This window comes from Abramis brama (genome assembly GCF_963993115.1).
Source record: "Abramis brama genome assembly, chromosome: 23".
Classification (NCBI taxonomy): domain Eukaryota; kingdom Metazoa; phylum Chordata; class Actinopteri; order Cypriniformes; family Leuciscidae; genus Abramis; species Abramis brama.
The window spans coordinates 27,646,031-27,663,967 of NC_139985.1; the positions used below are offsets into that span (position 1 = coordinate 27,646,031).

The window sequence follows — 17,937 nt, forward strand, 5'->3', positions numbered from 1 at the left end:
ACGTACATAGTGCGAGACGAGAGATGTAGTTCATTGAGCGATTTTCACATAAAACTAAATGTTACTCTTCTGTTTTATGACAAACTGCGACTTTCTTGACTTTCATAATTACCTTTTAAATTGACAAACATCATATGTGTAATTCAAGGCACAGTTCAGACGGAATAAAAAGATAAGTTGTCTCTCGCCATTGACTACCATACATATTTTTTCCGAAGTAAGGTCCCATGAGCCGGAAGCGGAGGGGAGGGACTTAGGCTCTCTATATGCAAATAGGGCGTGAGTGGAGCTGAGGAGCCGAAATCACCTAGCTCGACGTCATAGATATAAACACTGTTTATATCTATGGCTCGACGTGATCGAGTTAGCTGATGATGTAAAGCCAATTAAAAGTTCCTGTTTTTGCCCTTCGAAATATTATAATAGTTAAAAGACATGGCTACATGTGAGACTGTGTATTGTGATTCTGTACTATTCTGCTAGTTGAAAATGTATAATATTATACTTAAATACAGTAACTTAATATTACTCTGAGAGTGTGTGTGACAGTGATTTATGTGCATACATGTCAGTCACTCTTTCTTATGGTCCGTCAGCGCGGCATCGCTCGTCAAGTTCGTAGAGAGCTTATTCAGTCCATTTTAAATTCTGATTTTGGCCGCCTCTCAAATGGGTTATAGATATATTGCCTATGAAGTTCAAGTAAATGCGCTAGAAAATCCGCGCTCATTCATGGATGTGCATTTATTGCTTGGACGGAGAAAGCGCCGACGCCTGCATGATTTCATCTGACGGTACATAAGCATATTATAATCTATATCTGTTCCGTGAGAGCAGAACGAACGAGCCTTTATTGTCGTTTTTAAATCTGAAAACTCCAAAAAGCAACGAAATTGTCAGACATCCATTAGTGCATGTTCACAGAGGAAAACAACTGAAATAGAGCGCTGGTTGTTCTCTCGAACGATACTCGACGACAACAATCCTAAGCCGTGGGCGAAGTTACTTAATGGGTGTATTCAATTGTATGAAATAATCCCGAAAAAAAGCACAAAACACGGCAGAGATGGCAAGTTCAGCAGCTAACATTTGCTGAGGTGAAGTGACGGCTAGTAACAACAGACAAGCGGCTAGCATTGACATCAGCGACAACCCACCTGTCACTCAAGTGGCCACACCCTTAATTATGCAGAACTTTAAATATTAATCAACTAAACGGAGGAGTCATAAAAAAATTCACCCCCCAGTTTCCAAATTCACAGTTGTCATGAAGGGCAAAATTAGCTGTATAGACCAAAGCCACATACAGACACCAGGCTGTAAACACGTTTTTTTCTGCTGTAAAATTTGTCATTTTAACATGGGGGAGATACAGATTTGACTCACTTTTGACATCAGCCTCAAGCGGCCAGTCAACGAATTGCAGTTTAACTCACTTCCGTGTTGGTTTCAAGAGAGAGACGGGGAGGTTGCCGCTTGGATGTAACGAGTGTTCACAGTCTCGTATTAGAAGCACACCGTCAGTCCGTATGTGTGCAGCTCTAATCTGTGATCAGTAATTATTATGTATTAATAATAATGTATTATTATTTCAGTGCCGGAGCGTCCGGCGCGCAGGAGAATCGATATGTGGGCTTTGGAAACACTCCCAACCCGCCCAAGAAAGATGAAGACTTCCTCAATAACACCATGTCCTCCCTCTACTCGGTAATACAGCGGCTCTGTTATAATAACTCTGTTATACAACCAATCTCTGTTATAATAACTCTATTATATAACCAATATCTGTTATAATAACTCTGTTATAAATCACTCTCTGTTATTGTACAGGGATTTCCGTCAATTGCAGGGTTCCTACCTGTCTTAAATTCACTCTTCATAATTTTAAGGCCGTAAATAGGCTTAAATTTTTCAAATAGTGTAATAAATGTCTAAATTTTTGTTTGAATAGGAAATAAATTAGTTTGAAAATTAAATTAAGGAAAGATTAGCTGTATTCACCCTGCTGAGGGGGATGTGATCAAAGCCTGGAATGGAGCGAAAGCACGTTCCTCTCTGCACTCTAAGCGTTCTGTAATCCACTGAATCCATTCCTGCTCACTGAATCCATTCCTGCTCACTGAATCCATTCCTGCTCACTGAATCCACTCCGGCTCACTGGCTCACTGAATCCATTCCGGCTCACTGAATCCATTCCTGCTCACTGAATCCATTCCGGCTCACTGAATCCATTCCCGCTCACTGAATCCACTCCGGCTCACTGAATCCACTCTGGCTCACTGAATCCACTCCTCTCCGGATCCATTCTGGCTCACTGAATCCATTCCTGCTCACTGAATCCACTCCGGCTCACTGAATCCACTCTGGCTCACTGAATTCACTCCTCTCTGGATCCATTCCTGCTCACTGAATCCATTCCTGCTCACTGAATCCACTCCGGCTCACTGAATCCACTCTGGCTCACTGAATCCACTCCTCTCCGGATCCATTCCGGCTCACTGAATCCATTCCTGCTCACTGAATCCACTCCTCTCCGGATCCATTCCGGCTCACTGAATCCATTCCTGCTCACTGAATCCACTCCGGCTCACTGAATCCTCTCTGGCTCACTGAATTCACTCCTCTCCGGATCCATTCCGGCTCACTGAATCCACTCCGGCTCACTGAATCCATTCCCGCTCACTGAATCCATACCCGCTCACTGAATCCACTCCGGCTCACTGAATCCACTCCTCTCCGGATCCATTCCGGCTCACTGAATCCATTCCTGCTCACTGAATCCACTCCGGCTCACTGAATCCTCTCTGGCTCACTGAATTCACTCCTCTCCGGATCCATTCCGGCTCACTGAATCCATTCCGGCTCTCTGAATCCATTCCGGCTCTCTGAATCCATTCCGGCTCACTGAATCCACTCCGGCTCACTGAATCCACTCCGGCTCACTGAATCCATTCCACTCCATTTTAAAAAGAGATTCGAATATGTTGTTTATATGTTTATATCATGAATGTCTGAACATAACATTTATAATACTAATTACACACATAAATAGAATTACACAAAAATGTCCAAATGTAGTCAACGCACCTATAGAGAGAAATGCACATTTCATACGGATTACATAAGAGTAGTCGGTTTCTTTTCTAAAAGTAGACATTCAAGCTCTCTATAGATAAAGTTGCCTGGCCTATACACTGAGTTTTGGTTCATTTATAAGACGAGCTCAAGTTCATTAACAATGCAAGAGATCGCGCCGGCACCTTGCATGTCCTGATTATATTGTCTGCTATAATTGCTTCTAATTTATTAAATCTAGGCAATTGTTTGATGAAACATCGATTAAAATTAAGATACAATTTATTCAAAACGAAATTCACTTTAAAGAAAGGCTTTCTACAAAACAAAACTTAATGAAGTGGTCAAAATCATGTCTGACCCACTCCATATGTCTCCCGATATATTGCTCATCTAATGATCCTATCTTACTCATGCTGTTCACTTTTCATATAGATGAAATAAAAAAAATAACATATTATTTAAACATGCATATGAAACTAAATGCGTTTTCTTTAATGGCTACAACACGTATAGTAGGCCTACAGAGAAATGTAATGTCGTAGAGTCGAACGCGTTTTACCGGTGAGCATATGGGGAAGGGGTGCGATTTTCGAATAATAATCAAATAATTCCCTGCAATCTTCGAATATTATTTTAGCTTGAAATGCCCATTCCTACCATAAATTCACTTTTTGTTCTGATGCTGGTGCTATTAGTTTCCCTCTTCTGTTCAGTGTCAACAGGTTGAGTTAGAACATGTGTTATTTCTTATTATAATGCTTAGGTTAAAACTGAATTTATTATTATTATCATTCTTTTTATTATTATAATGTCCAGGGTATTATAATTATTATAGTATTATAATGGCTAGGTTAAAAACAGATATTATATTATATTTAGTTTGTGATATTAGCTCACTTTGTGGCAAACGCTCTGTTGGCTTTTGAGAAATAAAAACTTGTGTTAAAGTTATGAACATGGTTTATTATTTGTATGACTACATCACAGAGTTAAGTCTTGTAAAAGCATTAGATTGAAAACATTGAAATTTCATATAATAATAGAAATGCAGTTCAAAATTACCTTTCTTTAAATCCAAATGTTCTTTGAGTTTTTCATTTGTGAAGGTAAAGCATGTACTCACTATACTCCTAATTACAAGAAGAAGAAACTGCTCTTAAACTGTGTGTGTGACAGGCTGTGGAATGGGGTTTGGCCGAGGAAACATTTAGTCCATTTATTTTTTTTTTGCTTTAACCCCAGTATAATAACTCTCTGTTATAATAACTCTCTCTTATAATAACTCATTAACGTCGTCTCTGTTTCAGGGCTGGAGCAGTTTCACTGTCGGAGCCAGCAAGTTTGCGTCTGTCGCTAAAGATAGTGTAAGTACATCGTGTGTGTGAGAGTGTGTGAGTGAGAGTGTGAGAGTGTGTGAGAGAGAGTGTGTGAGAGAGAGTGTGTGAGAGAGAGTGTGTGAGAGAGAGTGTGTGAGAGAGAGTGTGTGAGAGAGAGTGTGTGAGAGAGAGTGTGTGAGAGAGAGTGTGTGAGAGAGAGTGTGTGAGAGAGAGAGTGTGTGAGTGTGAGAGTGTGTGAGTGAGAGTGTGTGTGAGTGAGAGTGTGTGTGAGTGAGAGTGTGTGTGAGTGAGAGTGTGTGTGTGAGTGAGAGTGTGTGAGTGAGAGTGTGTGAGTGAGAGTGTGTGAGAGAGAGTGTGTGAGAGAGAGTGTGTGAGAGAGAGTGTGTGAGAGAGAGTGTGTGAGAGAGAGTGTGTGAGAGAGAGTGTGTGTGAGAGAGAGTGTGTGAGAGAGAGTGTGTGAGAGAGAGTGTGTGAGAGAGAGTGTGTGAGAGAGAGTGTGTGAGAGAGAGTGTGTGAGAGAGAGTGTGTGAGAGAGAGTGTGTGAGAGAGAGTGTGTGAGAGAGAGTGTGTGAGAGAGAGTGTGTGAGAGAGAGTGTGTGAGAGAGAGTGTGTGAGAGAGAGTGTGTGTGTGAGAGTGTGTGATCGATCCTCTACAATGAACTGCTCATGTATAATAACTGGTGGGATTGTGATTATAAAGAAACCTTTTTTTATTTTCATCTTCTCTTCTTCACAGACCACAAAACTGGCCAGTCAAGCGACTCTGAAGGTGCGTGTCATGATGTTTGAGTCTCACGAACACACACACGCACACACACACACACACACACAGATGATCAGTGATGTTAAAATCTCACTTCTGATCTGGTTTATATGGACCGTCTTGAAAATATACATTTTCAGACTTTAATCCAGGCCCGCCCCCGTTCATTTAAGCCTTTGGTTGACTAGTCGCATGTTTATGATATTAATTTAATTACTCAGATAAATCCTGGGAGTGGCACTGGAACATGGGTTCAGTCTCAGGGCTGAGAAGGAATATTATACGTAACATTCTACATAACAGAGAAATACTAAACCATAATAATGAGCCTTTAAACTACAAATGAAGCGATCAAGTGCACACATAAATCTCAAGTAATGGTTATGAATGTGTCAGAAAAAACAGAAACTGTCTGAACATTTTAATAATTATTAATAAAGTAGTGTTTTCTGAGTCTGTCAGAGAGGAAGTTGACTGACTCACGTATAGTAATAAATGAGAGAGAAGCACGTCTAGTTAAACATGTCCTGCTAGTTTAGCTTCTAAACTTCACACACACACACTTGGATGTGTGCCGAATAGTAGCGCACATTTATCTAGGTTAACATTAGAGCACTTTTTTTTTTTCTGTGATCAACCGACTAATAGTGTTGTTTTTGGCGGCCTGTTTTAATTTTAGTTTTAATCTAGTCTTTGTCTCAAGCTGTCATTTTAGTTTTTATTAGTTTTAGTCACGTTCATACTCTTTTTAGTCTAGTCAAGTTTCAGTCGACTAAAAGTCATTTTAGTCTTATTTTAGTCAGAATTATCCATGACTCTTTTAGTCTAGTTTTAGTCTAGCTTTAGTCAATGAAAATTGTATTTTAGTCTCTTTTTAGTAATGCAATTCTATTTAACCCAGTCAATATAGTGTAGCCTACCACATGGAAAAATAGCAAAAATAGCGAACAGAAAAGTAACACTCGTCTCATTTGTGGAGGTGGAAAAACAAGTTCTTTGTGACATGCAAGATTTATTGTATTAAAATTTAAATGCAAAAGAAAAGGCATGAGAGCTGGCTGTTTTTGTCAATTTTAAGTTTTAATTTAAAATGTTTGCGATTTTACAGTTTTTTTTACATGTGCAAAACTCTTAACTACAGTCTGCACTACCAACAGTCACCTGAGCTAAACAGTTCACATCACCTGCAAAACTCATTCCAAGCAACACAACTCTTAACACATGGCTCAAAACAGGCTCAGTGCAGCCAAACACTATGCACAACCCTCACTGAGATAACACACACTGTCACTCAGAACACACTGAGAGGAAAAACACTAGCATCAAACACCAATACAGAAAATACAAACTTTTCATCTTTACAGTTTGAACAATTTCAGTGACTTCATACAAAGTAATATTTTCTTCAAAGAAAAGTGACATTCTTTCACATGATTTATTTAAATTTTTAGAACATTTCTTTAAGGTAAATGAAAATTAGCAGTTTGCTTCAATAGTCTGTAGTAATTTACGGAATTACAGTAATGAGAAAAAAAAGGTAGAAACTAAAAGTACATACTGTAATTCAAACAAATAATTAAGGGGCTAATCCTGCCTCTCTCTAGCATCAGGCCACAATCAGCAGTGTTTGAAAGGCACAAGGCTGAAATCTATTCTGTTTTGAATGTGTGGTTAACAGTTTTGACAGCAGTGTGTTAGCATTTGAACAAAGTGCTGTAAATCCACAGTGTTGTGCAGGTTGTGGTTAAAGTCATGGGATAAGTGTGTAGAGTTTTGAAAACTGTGTTCAAGCAATGAAAAACGAACTAGAGTTTGGTCCACATGCTGTGCAGACTGTAGTTAGAGTTTTGCACATGTGACTCCAGTTGTGCCCACTGTCGTTTAGCAATCGAAAAAAACTGTAATATAACTACATGGTTAAATATTTTACCACTTGCTAATAAATCTAGATAGAAGTAGTGCATTGAATAATACGTTGTTTAAATTGTGTTTAAATGTGAATTACGTCCATTAAAGAGTGTATATGTGTACAAAGAGAATCGCAATGCTGACAAAACCTTTTTAAAAATGAAAGTTGCTGATAACTTCTGGATTTGGAAATAAAAATAGTGAGTATGTGTTTGTGGTACAGCCGTGGATCAGTTACACACTGCAAACGCAACATATGTGAAAGCACTATAGCGTGTGCTGCTCCTGCACCGCATACGCACTGCACACGGAGTGTGTGTGAAACGGGCGTCAGGCTTAACTTTTTGTTGTCGTTTACGCTAACTCATCGTAGCTGCATCTTCTAATGCTGCGAGTGGGGCTTGAGGAAGTGACGTCGCCTGCGTCTGCGCAGTGAGACCTGATGCAGCCCCTGAAGTGAGACGCGGGAAACAGAAATACTGCAAAATAATAATAACGCGGCTAAACCAGACGAGATGAAATGTCATGACGTTATTTCGTCTCGTCTCATTTGGTCAACGAAAATGAAGAGACATTTTAGCATAGGTTTTATTTTGTAAACCACATTTAGTCTCGTTTTTATTCGTCAACAATATTGCATTATACATTTAATTATAGTTATCGTCACATGACCAGCATTTACGTTGCGTCTCGTCTCATTTTCGTCACGTGATAAAGGTTCGTTGACGATGATATTTAGTCATAATTTTCGTTGACAAAAGCAACACTACCGACTAATTAAAGTTTGGTCGATTAAGCGTCCTCTCGTCCACTATCGGGCCAGCACTATTTTAATCCATCTTCACTTAAACAAACCGATACCGATACTGAAATCCCGAGATCGATCTTTTAATCCATGGTGTTTTCAGTTGATGCGTCACTAAACATCATTTGTAGCACTCCGGCCATTTAATAATCACTATTAGCCGTTGCTTTTGATAAGAATTTAAGTATCAGCTTTCAAATCATGCCACTTCCATCACAAAATTTGCTCTTAAATTGAAATCGAATTGAGGTCGCAATGGAAACCGAGAGCTTGTGAATGGGAATAGAATCAGTCGTCAGATCTGCATCGGTTCCCCAGCTCTAGTTTACATCACACGTGTCTGAACACACACTTCATGTTTCTCAGATGAAGCCTTCATTAGGTGTCCTGATTCCTCTTCACAGAGCCTGAATAACTTGAATAACTGATTAGAGGAACGCATGGACAACAGCTCTAGAAACCTTCAGAGGAATAGTTCACCAAAAAATTATTCATTTATTCACCCCGAGGCCTTCCGAGATGCATATAACTTTCTTTCTTCAGCCAAAGAGAAATTTGGAGCAGGATTTTTCTCCATATAATGCAAGTGAATGGTGCGCACCGTAGTCCATTTTTGACAGGCCAAAATCCATATTTCGGCAGCTTTATTGGGCTCCACACGACCCCAGCCGACACATAAGGGTCTTTTTCATCTACAAATGCTCACCTTGGTCCAGCTCTACGAGACTCATGAGTTCATGACCTCTCGCATGACATATGCACATTACATCCAGGATACACGCACGAGCGGACCACTTATAAAGTCAATAATTTTATCCTCTAAAAAAGACATATTTAAATGTTTTTTCCTTGAAAAAAAATCTCCATGCCTTAAAATAGCTTGAATGGAACTCGTATTTTCTCCTTAAAACTGCAGTGAACCAAAGACAGTCTCAAAAACCCGCTTTGAAATCGCTGGTGTTTCTGACGTCACAAACTACCTTGTAACCAATCAGATCAACGTGTGATCGTCAACCAGTGGATCTCTGAGCTGAGTGAGTGGAGGCGGGGCTCATTTGCATATTCATAGAACTGCGTATACTAAATGAGGCAAGGGTGTGTTGAGTTACAGTCAAGCTGTTTTAAGGCATGAAGAATTTTTTAAGAAAAAAAACATTTAAATATGTAATTTTGGTGATCAAAGATGAGTTTTAAGGGATTAAATGATCAACTACAGGGGGACTCTAATTTCTCTTTGGCTGAGGAAAGAAAATCATATACATCTTAAATGGCTTTGGTGTGAAAGAAAAAAATCAGGAAATGTTCATTTTTATGTCAACTATTCCTTTAAGGGCCTTAAAGAACAAAGTTTTTTTCCATTCCTCGCTTAGGGCTAAAAAGAAGTTTGAAATACCCTTGCAGTGAAATACTGTTAACCAACACCCAGACGCCGTCCAGTTGAATATGTAAATATGTGCTGTACAATTTCCTCTCAATAACTAAATAAACAGCGGTGAGAGAACAGCGGTTCAGAAAGCATCTGATCACATGTGTTTACAGTCTCTCTGAGAGTCAGCATTACAGTCACGTCATGTTTATTCACACAGCACTTTATACAGTAGATCTCATCCTTCCCTCGCGCTTTGTAGCACATCTTTTCCTCGCCGCTCAAAATGACCCGAAGCCCTACAATTATACTTAAAAAAAAAATTTTGTCAAGAAAGCTTATTTTATTTCATTTTCATGGAGATTTTTGGGTTATTTTGTATTTTATTTACCTTTTAATTTACTAGATTAGATCAATAAATAATAAATAAATAGTAATTTAAGCAAATTTCTCACATTCTTTCAACTTAAATTCAGAATAACTCACAATTTCATGCATAAACCTTTTAATTCAGCTCAAAATATCTTACATTGGGTGTCTTTGCCGAACTCTTGTGGAAAATAAATAATATAACATGATATTCATGACTCTAGATGGCCTTATATCTCTGTATGGAGCAAATGAGCTGTTCCGCTGGGTCCTAAAGTCAGTTCCTTCAGTGTGCATTCAGAAACACATGTAGACATTTATAAAATAATTTTTTGGTAAAGTTTTAGCATTTTTAGTTTTAATTTTGAGCTTTTTTCGTTTTTTCTATGTGTACTGAAGCATTCCTCGCGCTCCATTCATTCCTGAGGGGGTCAGATTGACCCGTTAGGGAAGGATTTGTTACTTTTTAAATCCTCGAATCCATTACATTTTTGTGTGTGTGTATTTGTGGTTCAAGTGCAACAAAAGTCCTTAGGTCTTGGACCCCTCTGATGAACACTCAATAAAAAAAAAAATGTTTCAGGTCAAAATGAGCCAAGGGAAGGATGCTGGTTTTACCGTAGTAAACAGGAACAGCGACACTGACAGTCTCTGCTCGCAGTAACAGCTGCCGTCTGTAGCTTATATCCGCTGCTTTATTCTGTCTCTGCCGCTGCTGTGGATGAAGTTACGGGGTTATAAACCACCGCCTGAGCCGGTAACACTCACCGCATGCTGTGTGTTGTGTGTGTGAACACTGAACACCTGTCACATGCATCATGTGTCTGATTCAGTGTGTAGACTGGTCGTTTCCAGTGTGCATGTCATCGCTTTACTTCATTCCCACAGTTCACTGCGAACGGTACAATCTCCTGTGGCATTGGGTTCGAAGGTCATGTGACCGATTGCGCCTCATGTAGTGGCTCATGGTCTGTCATGCATGTGCTGTGACTCATGTTTTCATCTTGTTTTATGTGTGTGTGTGTGTGTGTGTGTGTGTGTGTATGATCGGACTGGGCAACGATTAATCACATCCAAAATAAAAGTTTGTGTTTCTTAATATATGTGTGTGTGTACTCTGTATAAATAAATACACACACATGCATGTATTTAAGAAATATTAGCATGTATATACTATTTATATATAATTTATATTATATAAATATTTTATATATAAATAAAAATCTTAAATGTATACATGCATGTGTGTGTATTTATTAATACAGAGTACACACACACATATATATATATTATGGAAACACAAACTTTTATTTTGGATGTGATTAATCTTTGCCCAGCCCTAGTGATATAAGTCATATTCTGTGTGTGTGTGTGTGTGTGTGTTCACTCTTCTGTTTCTCTCTCAGGCTACTGAACTGGGCCAGACGTTGAATGACAGTGTCATCAAGCCCACACAAGAGAAGGTAACATCATGTTTGTAACTCGTCTGGTTAAGAGCGTAATGTCAGATTACATTTTCCACATGGATGTCACACAAATACATTTTATCCACGTAAATTTATCCAGGTTTAAAAATGGATACACTACCATTAAAAAGTTTAGTTTATGTTTTAAAAGAAGTCTCTTCTGCTCACCAAGGCTGCATTTATTTAATCAAAAATACAGTAAAAACAGTGAAATATTATTACAATTTAAAATGGCTGAATTATCAGCATCATTACTCCAGTCTTCAGAGTCACATGATCCTTCAGAAATCATTCTAATATGATGATGTGATGATCAAGAAACATTTATGATTATTATCAGTGTTGAAAACAGTTGTGCTGCTGCAGATTTTTGTGGAAACCGTCATACATTTTATTTTTCAGGATTATTTGATGAATAGAAAGTTCAAAAGAACAGCATTTATTTGAAATAGAATCTTTTGTAACATTATAAATGTCTTAACTGTCACTTTTGATCAATTTAATGCGTCCTTGCTGAATAAAAGTATTAATTTTATTTATTTAAAAAAAAAAAAAAAACCTTACCCCAGATGCCAGTGTATAAAACCAAACCTTAAGGTTAGTCATGAATTCCAGTATTTCTCGCTGGTCACATGTGCTGCGATCCGAATCCACGTTAGTTGATGACCTTTTTCCCCATGAATCACACGTAACAAACGTCATTAGACAATAACTGTGACGGAAAAAAAAATCTCTTTAATCTTTTTAAATGAAAAGAGGAGACAAATTATTCTCTACGAGTCTCTACTACGAGCCTTCATGTCTGCGGTTGCCGGACGCCAAGATTTTAAATCCCCCAATCAGAGCTTTTCTCTTGATGATACATTCTCTGCCCGGTGCTTTACTTAATACTTGCAATCTGGCAACCATGAGCGTGATCTGAAAACACTCTTGCTTGTTCTCAAGGTAAATCATCAGCACCGTCTGTCCCTTACATGTGTTTTGTTGAACTAATGACATCGTCATCAGCTATGATGACACGCGACCGCTTTCACATTACCAGTGTTTCATGCGAACCGCGTCCAGTTCAGCGTGAAAGAACCTTTAAACACTGTGAGCTGAGGTGCAGCAGAGCTTGTGGGGTAAGATGTGCCAGCGACTCAATTATAGAGGACCTATTTTTCCCTTCAACAAAGTTCACCAGGAGCAGTGTGTTGTGATTGGTCGAGCGCTTCGAGTGTGTTTGGGAAATGTCCCGTCCCTTACCATAACCGCCAGTTTAACACACTACTAACTAACTCTACCAGGCCCCGCCCCTTTATTCTGTGTATGAATTATTATAATGAGGAATATTTTGCTGTAAATTGTCAATAAAAAAAAAATGGGATAAAGCAAATAAAGATAGCTAAAGTAGAGTCACGTCTTATGCAAAGTCGTTTATTATTTTCTAGGGGTGTCACAGTATATCGCTATACAAAAATGCAACAATATGTATCGCGGATGGTGACTGTGCATTGTGGGTAGATCACCCAAAATGAAAATTACTTTGAGAAAAATTCAAGTTTTGAGAGTTTTAGTGTCAGAACTACTTTAAACTACTATATAATGTTGAATATAATGTATAATAATGCAATGGGGGAATATTTGTGTGTCCTGATAATGCCAAATGTCTGGTGTTACCAGTAAAACTGTCCTACATTATTTTAAATATATCTAGTCAGTGACAGTGAAAGCATATTCGTCTACAATAATTCTGTGTTTTCAGCTTCAGAATCATGAATATTGTTATTCTGGTGTCTCTATTGTCCTGTGCTTTGGGTTTCAGCACCAAGTCTATTCATTTACACACACAATGTAACACCAAATTTAGCATTTTACATTTTTGTTAACCTTTTATCATATGTCTTGGAGTATCACATTAATATCGTATCGTGAGTTCAGTATCGCGGTATGTGTCAAATCATGACATGAGGGAATCAGTACACCCCTTATAATTTCTTTTGATTTCGTGGTGAAATGTTTTTATGTGAATCTCACCGAATGAACTCACTGCAAACATCATGAATCCGGTTGTTGTTCTGCCGAGTGTGAAGTGTGTCGGTCACGTGTCGATCGCGTTCACACACAGTGCGTTTCTGCTGACTCGTCTAGGTGAAGGAGGGGAAGTTGTTTGATGAAATGGCCGTCGGCATCACAGGTCTGGCCTCTAAGGTATGAGTCTGAGGTGTTTCTCACACACACTTCTGCTCACACTCATCTGACGCTTCGCTGATGTTCAGCGGCGCGTCGTGATCTGGGTCAGGCGAGGCGTGTGTGAGAAACCATGTGCTCTTTCTGTGTCTCAACTCACTCTTCTTTCTCTCTTTGCTTTTCTTGCTGGCATTGTGATTATGGTGGTGAGTATGATGATCTAGAAATAACGTAATCATGAGAAGGAAGTGTGTGCGAATAAATCAGTAATCATGGATGCTTGTGTTAAAGACCCCATGAAATTTTAGCAGATTAACACTTTTTAAATGTACAATCTCTGCTGGGATGACAGACCAAAATACGACTGACATTGAGCATCTCATCAGGCTTTATGGATGTGGCGCATCTCCAACCTTATGGATATTAAACAACAAATACAAATGCCACAAACTCTCTCTAATGTTATGCCAAAACTTCATGTTTCTATGGAAAATGTCAAATATTCTCATTCGGGGCATTTCATGGGGTCTTTAAATCGTCTCACATTTACACGTATTGTGAGGATTAATCTGAATAACCTAAAGGCCCTTTCACACCACAGCAGAGAAACTCTGATCATTGCACTGTTCACTCTGAGAATGAAGCTGCAAACTAATGAAACGCAGCGCTAAATCGTCAAGTTCAGCAGCGCAAACACTGAGAAATAAAGTGAGATTAAATCCATGAAGTCTATTTGTCTGTTATTAATGCATTATGGCATTGTTGCAAGTTTATATTTACCTGGGTGTCTGATTTTGCTGCTGAATATCTGTCGGCTGTGAAAGGGTCTTAAAACACTGTGATTTGATCCTTTCTGTGTAATCAAATGTCTTTGGGTCAGTGGTGTTAAAGGGGATAGTTCACTCAAAGGTGAAAATTATCCCATGATTTACTCGCCCTCAAGCTATCATTGGTGTATATGACATTCTTCTTTTAGACGAATACAATCTGAGTTATATTCAAAAATGTCCTGCTCTTCAAAGCTTTATAATGGCAGTGAATGGAGCATGAGATTCTGAAGCCATTTTATGATGGATAGATGCACTTTTATCATGGATAGATTGACTTATGATGGATAGATGCACTTTTATCATGGGTAGATACACTTTTATCATGGATAGATGCACTTTTATCATGGATAGATGCACTTTTATCATGGATAGATGCACTTTTATGAGGGATAGATGCACTTTTATGATGGATAGATGCACTTTTATCATGGATAGATGCACATTTATCATGGATAGATGCACTTTTATCATGGATAGATTGACTTTTATGATGGATAGATGCACTTTTATCATGGATAGATTGACTTTTTTGATGGATAGATGCACTTTTATCATAGATAGATGCACTTTTATGATGGATAGATGCACTTTTATCATGGATAGATGCACTTTTATGATGGATAGATGCACTTTTATGATGGATAGATGCACTTTTATCATGGATAGATTGACTTATGATGGATAGATGCACTTTTATCATGGGTAGATACACTTTTATGGTGTTATTTTTTAGTCAAAAGTTATGAGCGTGTAAGACATGCTCACGAGCACATTATGTTATTTCACACGTGCAAAAATTAACCTTCAGCTGGCATGATAAAAGTACTCGCGCACAAATTCAACAACCGAGAGGTGTACAAGTAGCTGCGAGCGAGCGCCTGGCATACTCTCATAGGTTAACTCTGCTTGTACAGTGGAATCCTGCTCGCGCGCAGCGGGCTTCTGCTCGCGGAGTGCTGTTTTGCTCGCGCAGTGGATTTCTGCTCGCTCAGCTGATTTCTGCTCGCTCGAGTCTACATGACTTTTGACAATTTGGGGGCGGAAACCAAGGAGGGCACTGACCCTCTTATGATTGGTCACTTTCATCATGGAAAATCTTGGGAAATCCTAACCCCGCCCACCTTCTGACGCAGCGCGCGTCACTCAGCTCGCTCTGCTACTCCAGCTATCTCTGTGTATATTTTAGACAACGAAATATGTGATAAAACACCATACTAACTATTTTCGTTTTCATTTAAAGAAATCTTAAACATGATAGCCACACAAATGTGGTTCAGGCAACGTGTGTTGATTATATTCACTGTTTGCCTATTTAAAAATAGAAAAAAAAAAAATATATATATATATATAAAACACAAACCTGCCTCTTTTCGTTTTAAATATAATATAAAAACATTAAACATTTTAATATGGTCCAGGCAATATGTGCATTTGTACCAAACAACAGATTTTGCAGTAAACAACATTACAGTTTTAATTTTTTTTACATACAATTATTACAATTTAAAATGACAAAACTCAACCCAGTCTCTTTTTGTTAAATTTCAGTTTTTATCAATATTAGCCATTATAAAAGTATCCACCTTTTTCTGCTCAGTCTAAACAATGCGCGCTGCCATGACGACGACTCCGGTTGCCTACTTCCGGTTCGTAGCTTGACCTGTACTAGCAGCGAGAGAATGAGTTCAAGCTGAAGCTCCTCATGTAGAAACTGAGTGTTTCGAGCATAAGATAAGAAGGAGATAAGAATTTATTTTCTAAAGAGCCGTGAGTCAAAAGAACCGGCTCTTTTCAGTGAGCTGAGTCAAACGAGCCAAAATGTTTTTCACATCTGTCATGTTAACATGGACAAAAGACAATCTCACAACAACATCAAATCCTTTTAAAAATAAAAACAGTACAGTATACAGTAGTCATAACTTAGAATTTTATTATAATTGTATTTCATATAATATACAATAATGTAATTTTTACTTGTCCATAACAACCCGAAAACTTGCCTGCTTGCCTTGCACATCTAATTAATGGGCAAAGTTTTCCGACTTTTTTTCTTATGCTTCAGTTTTAACGCTAACCACTCTAAACGTTTACTTTATTGAATGTATCTTATACGGAACCGGACATGGGCATTATCTCCTTCTTATCTTATGCTCGAAACACTCAGTTTCTAAAAAGTTTGAAATCTTCTTTGAATTGTTAAAACAACCAACAACTGCACATGAGGAGCTTGAACTCATTCTCTCGCTGCTAGTACAGGTCAAGCGCTACGAACCGGAAGTAGGCAACCGGAGTCGTCGTTATGGCAGCGCGCATTGTTTAGAGCAGAATAAGGTGGATAAGTAAAAGGTATAAGAAGCTATACAAATAAAGCAAACAATTCAGTCAAACATACAAAGTCAGCGCTCTAGTCTAACCATACAACGGTAAAGTTAAATAGCTTATATGTATAGCTTTATTTGTATAGCTTCTTATACCTTTTACTTATACTTTTATAATGGCTAATATTGATAAAAACTGAAATTTAACAAAAAGAGACTGGGTTGAGTTTTGTCATTTTAAATTGTAATAATTGTATGTAAAAAAAATTAAAACTGTAATGTTGTTTACTGCAAAATCTGTTGTTTGGTACAAATGCACATATTGCCTGGACCATATTAAAATGTTTAATGTTTTTATATTATATTTAAAACGAAAAGAGGCAGGTTTGTGTTTTATATATATATATTTTTTTATAATTAGGCAAACAGTGAATATAATCAACACACGTTGCCTGAACCACATTTGTGTGGCTATCATGTTTAAGATTTCTTTAAATGAAAACGAAAATAGTTAGTATGGTGTTTTATCACATATTTCGTTGTCTAAAATATACACAGAGATAGCTGGAGTAGCAGAGCGAGCTGAGTGACGCGCGCTGCGTCAGAAGGTGGGCGGGGTTAGGATTTCCCAAGATTTTCCATGATGAAAGTGACCAATCATAAGAGGGTCAGTGCCCTCCTTGGTTTCCGCCACAAATTGTCAAAAGTCATGTAGACTCGAGCGAGCAGAAATCAGCTGAGCGAGCAGAAATCCACTGCGCGAGCAAAACAGCACTCCGCGAGCAGAAGCCCGCTGCGCGCGAGCAGGATTCCACTGTACAAGCAGAGTTAACCTATGAGAGTATGCCAGGCGCTCGCTCGCAGCTACTTGTACACCTCTCGGTTGTTGAATTTGTGCGCGAGTACTTTTATCATGCCAGCTGAAGGTTAATTTTTGCACGTGTGAAATAACATAATGTGCTCGTGAGCATGTCTTACACGCTCATAACTTTTGACTAAAAAATAACGCCATACACTTTTATCATGGATAGATTGACTTATGATGGATAGATGCACTTTTATCATGGATTGACTTTTTTGATGGATAGATGCACTTTTATCATGGATAGATGCACTTTTATGATGATAGATGCACTTTTATGATGGACAGAAGCACTTTTATTACGGATAGAACCATTTTTATCATGGATAGATTGACTTTTATGATGGATAGATGCACTTTTATGATGGATAGATGCCCTTTTATGATGGATAGATGCACTTTTATGATAGATGCACTTTTATGATGGATAGATGCACTTTTATGATGGATAGATACACTTTTATGATGGATAGATTTACTTTTATGATGATAGATGCACTTTTATGATGGACAGATGCACTTTTATCACGGATAGATGCACTTTTATGATAGATGCACTTTTATGATGGATAGATGCACTTTTATGATGGATAGATGCACTTTTATCATGGATAGATGCACTTTTATGATAGATGCACTTTTATGATGGATAGATGCACTTTTATG

The 17,937-nt window shown here is 38.3% G+C and overlaps 1 protein-coding gene across 6 annotated transcripts in view; it reads left to right on the forward strand.

Annotated features, from left to right (window-relative positions):
* The window catches only part of arfgap1 (ADP-ribosylation factor GTPase activating protein 1), a 34,671-nt gene that overhangs the window by 13,878 nt on the left and 2,856 nt on the right, over positions 1-17,937 (forward strand). For 2 of the 6 annotated variants that reach the window (XM_084100338.1, XM_084100339.1), the window contains exons 7-11: positions 1,596-1,707; positions 4,386-4,442; positions 5,152-5,184; positions 10,354-10,383; positions 11,033-11,089. In XM_084100338.1, the coding sequence (XP_083956464.1) occupies positions 1,596-1,707; positions 4,386-4,442; positions 5,152-5,184; positions 10,354-10,383; positions 11,033-11,089 (289 nt within the window). Of the gene's footprint in view, positions 1-1,595; positions 1,708-4,385; positions 4,443-5,151; positions 5,185-10,353; positions 10,384-11,032; positions 11,090-13,222; positions 13,283-17,937 lie in introns of all 6 variants that reach the window. The other 4 variants (XM_084100340.1, XM_084100341.1, XM_084100336.1 and 1 more) reach the window with 3 other exon arrangements.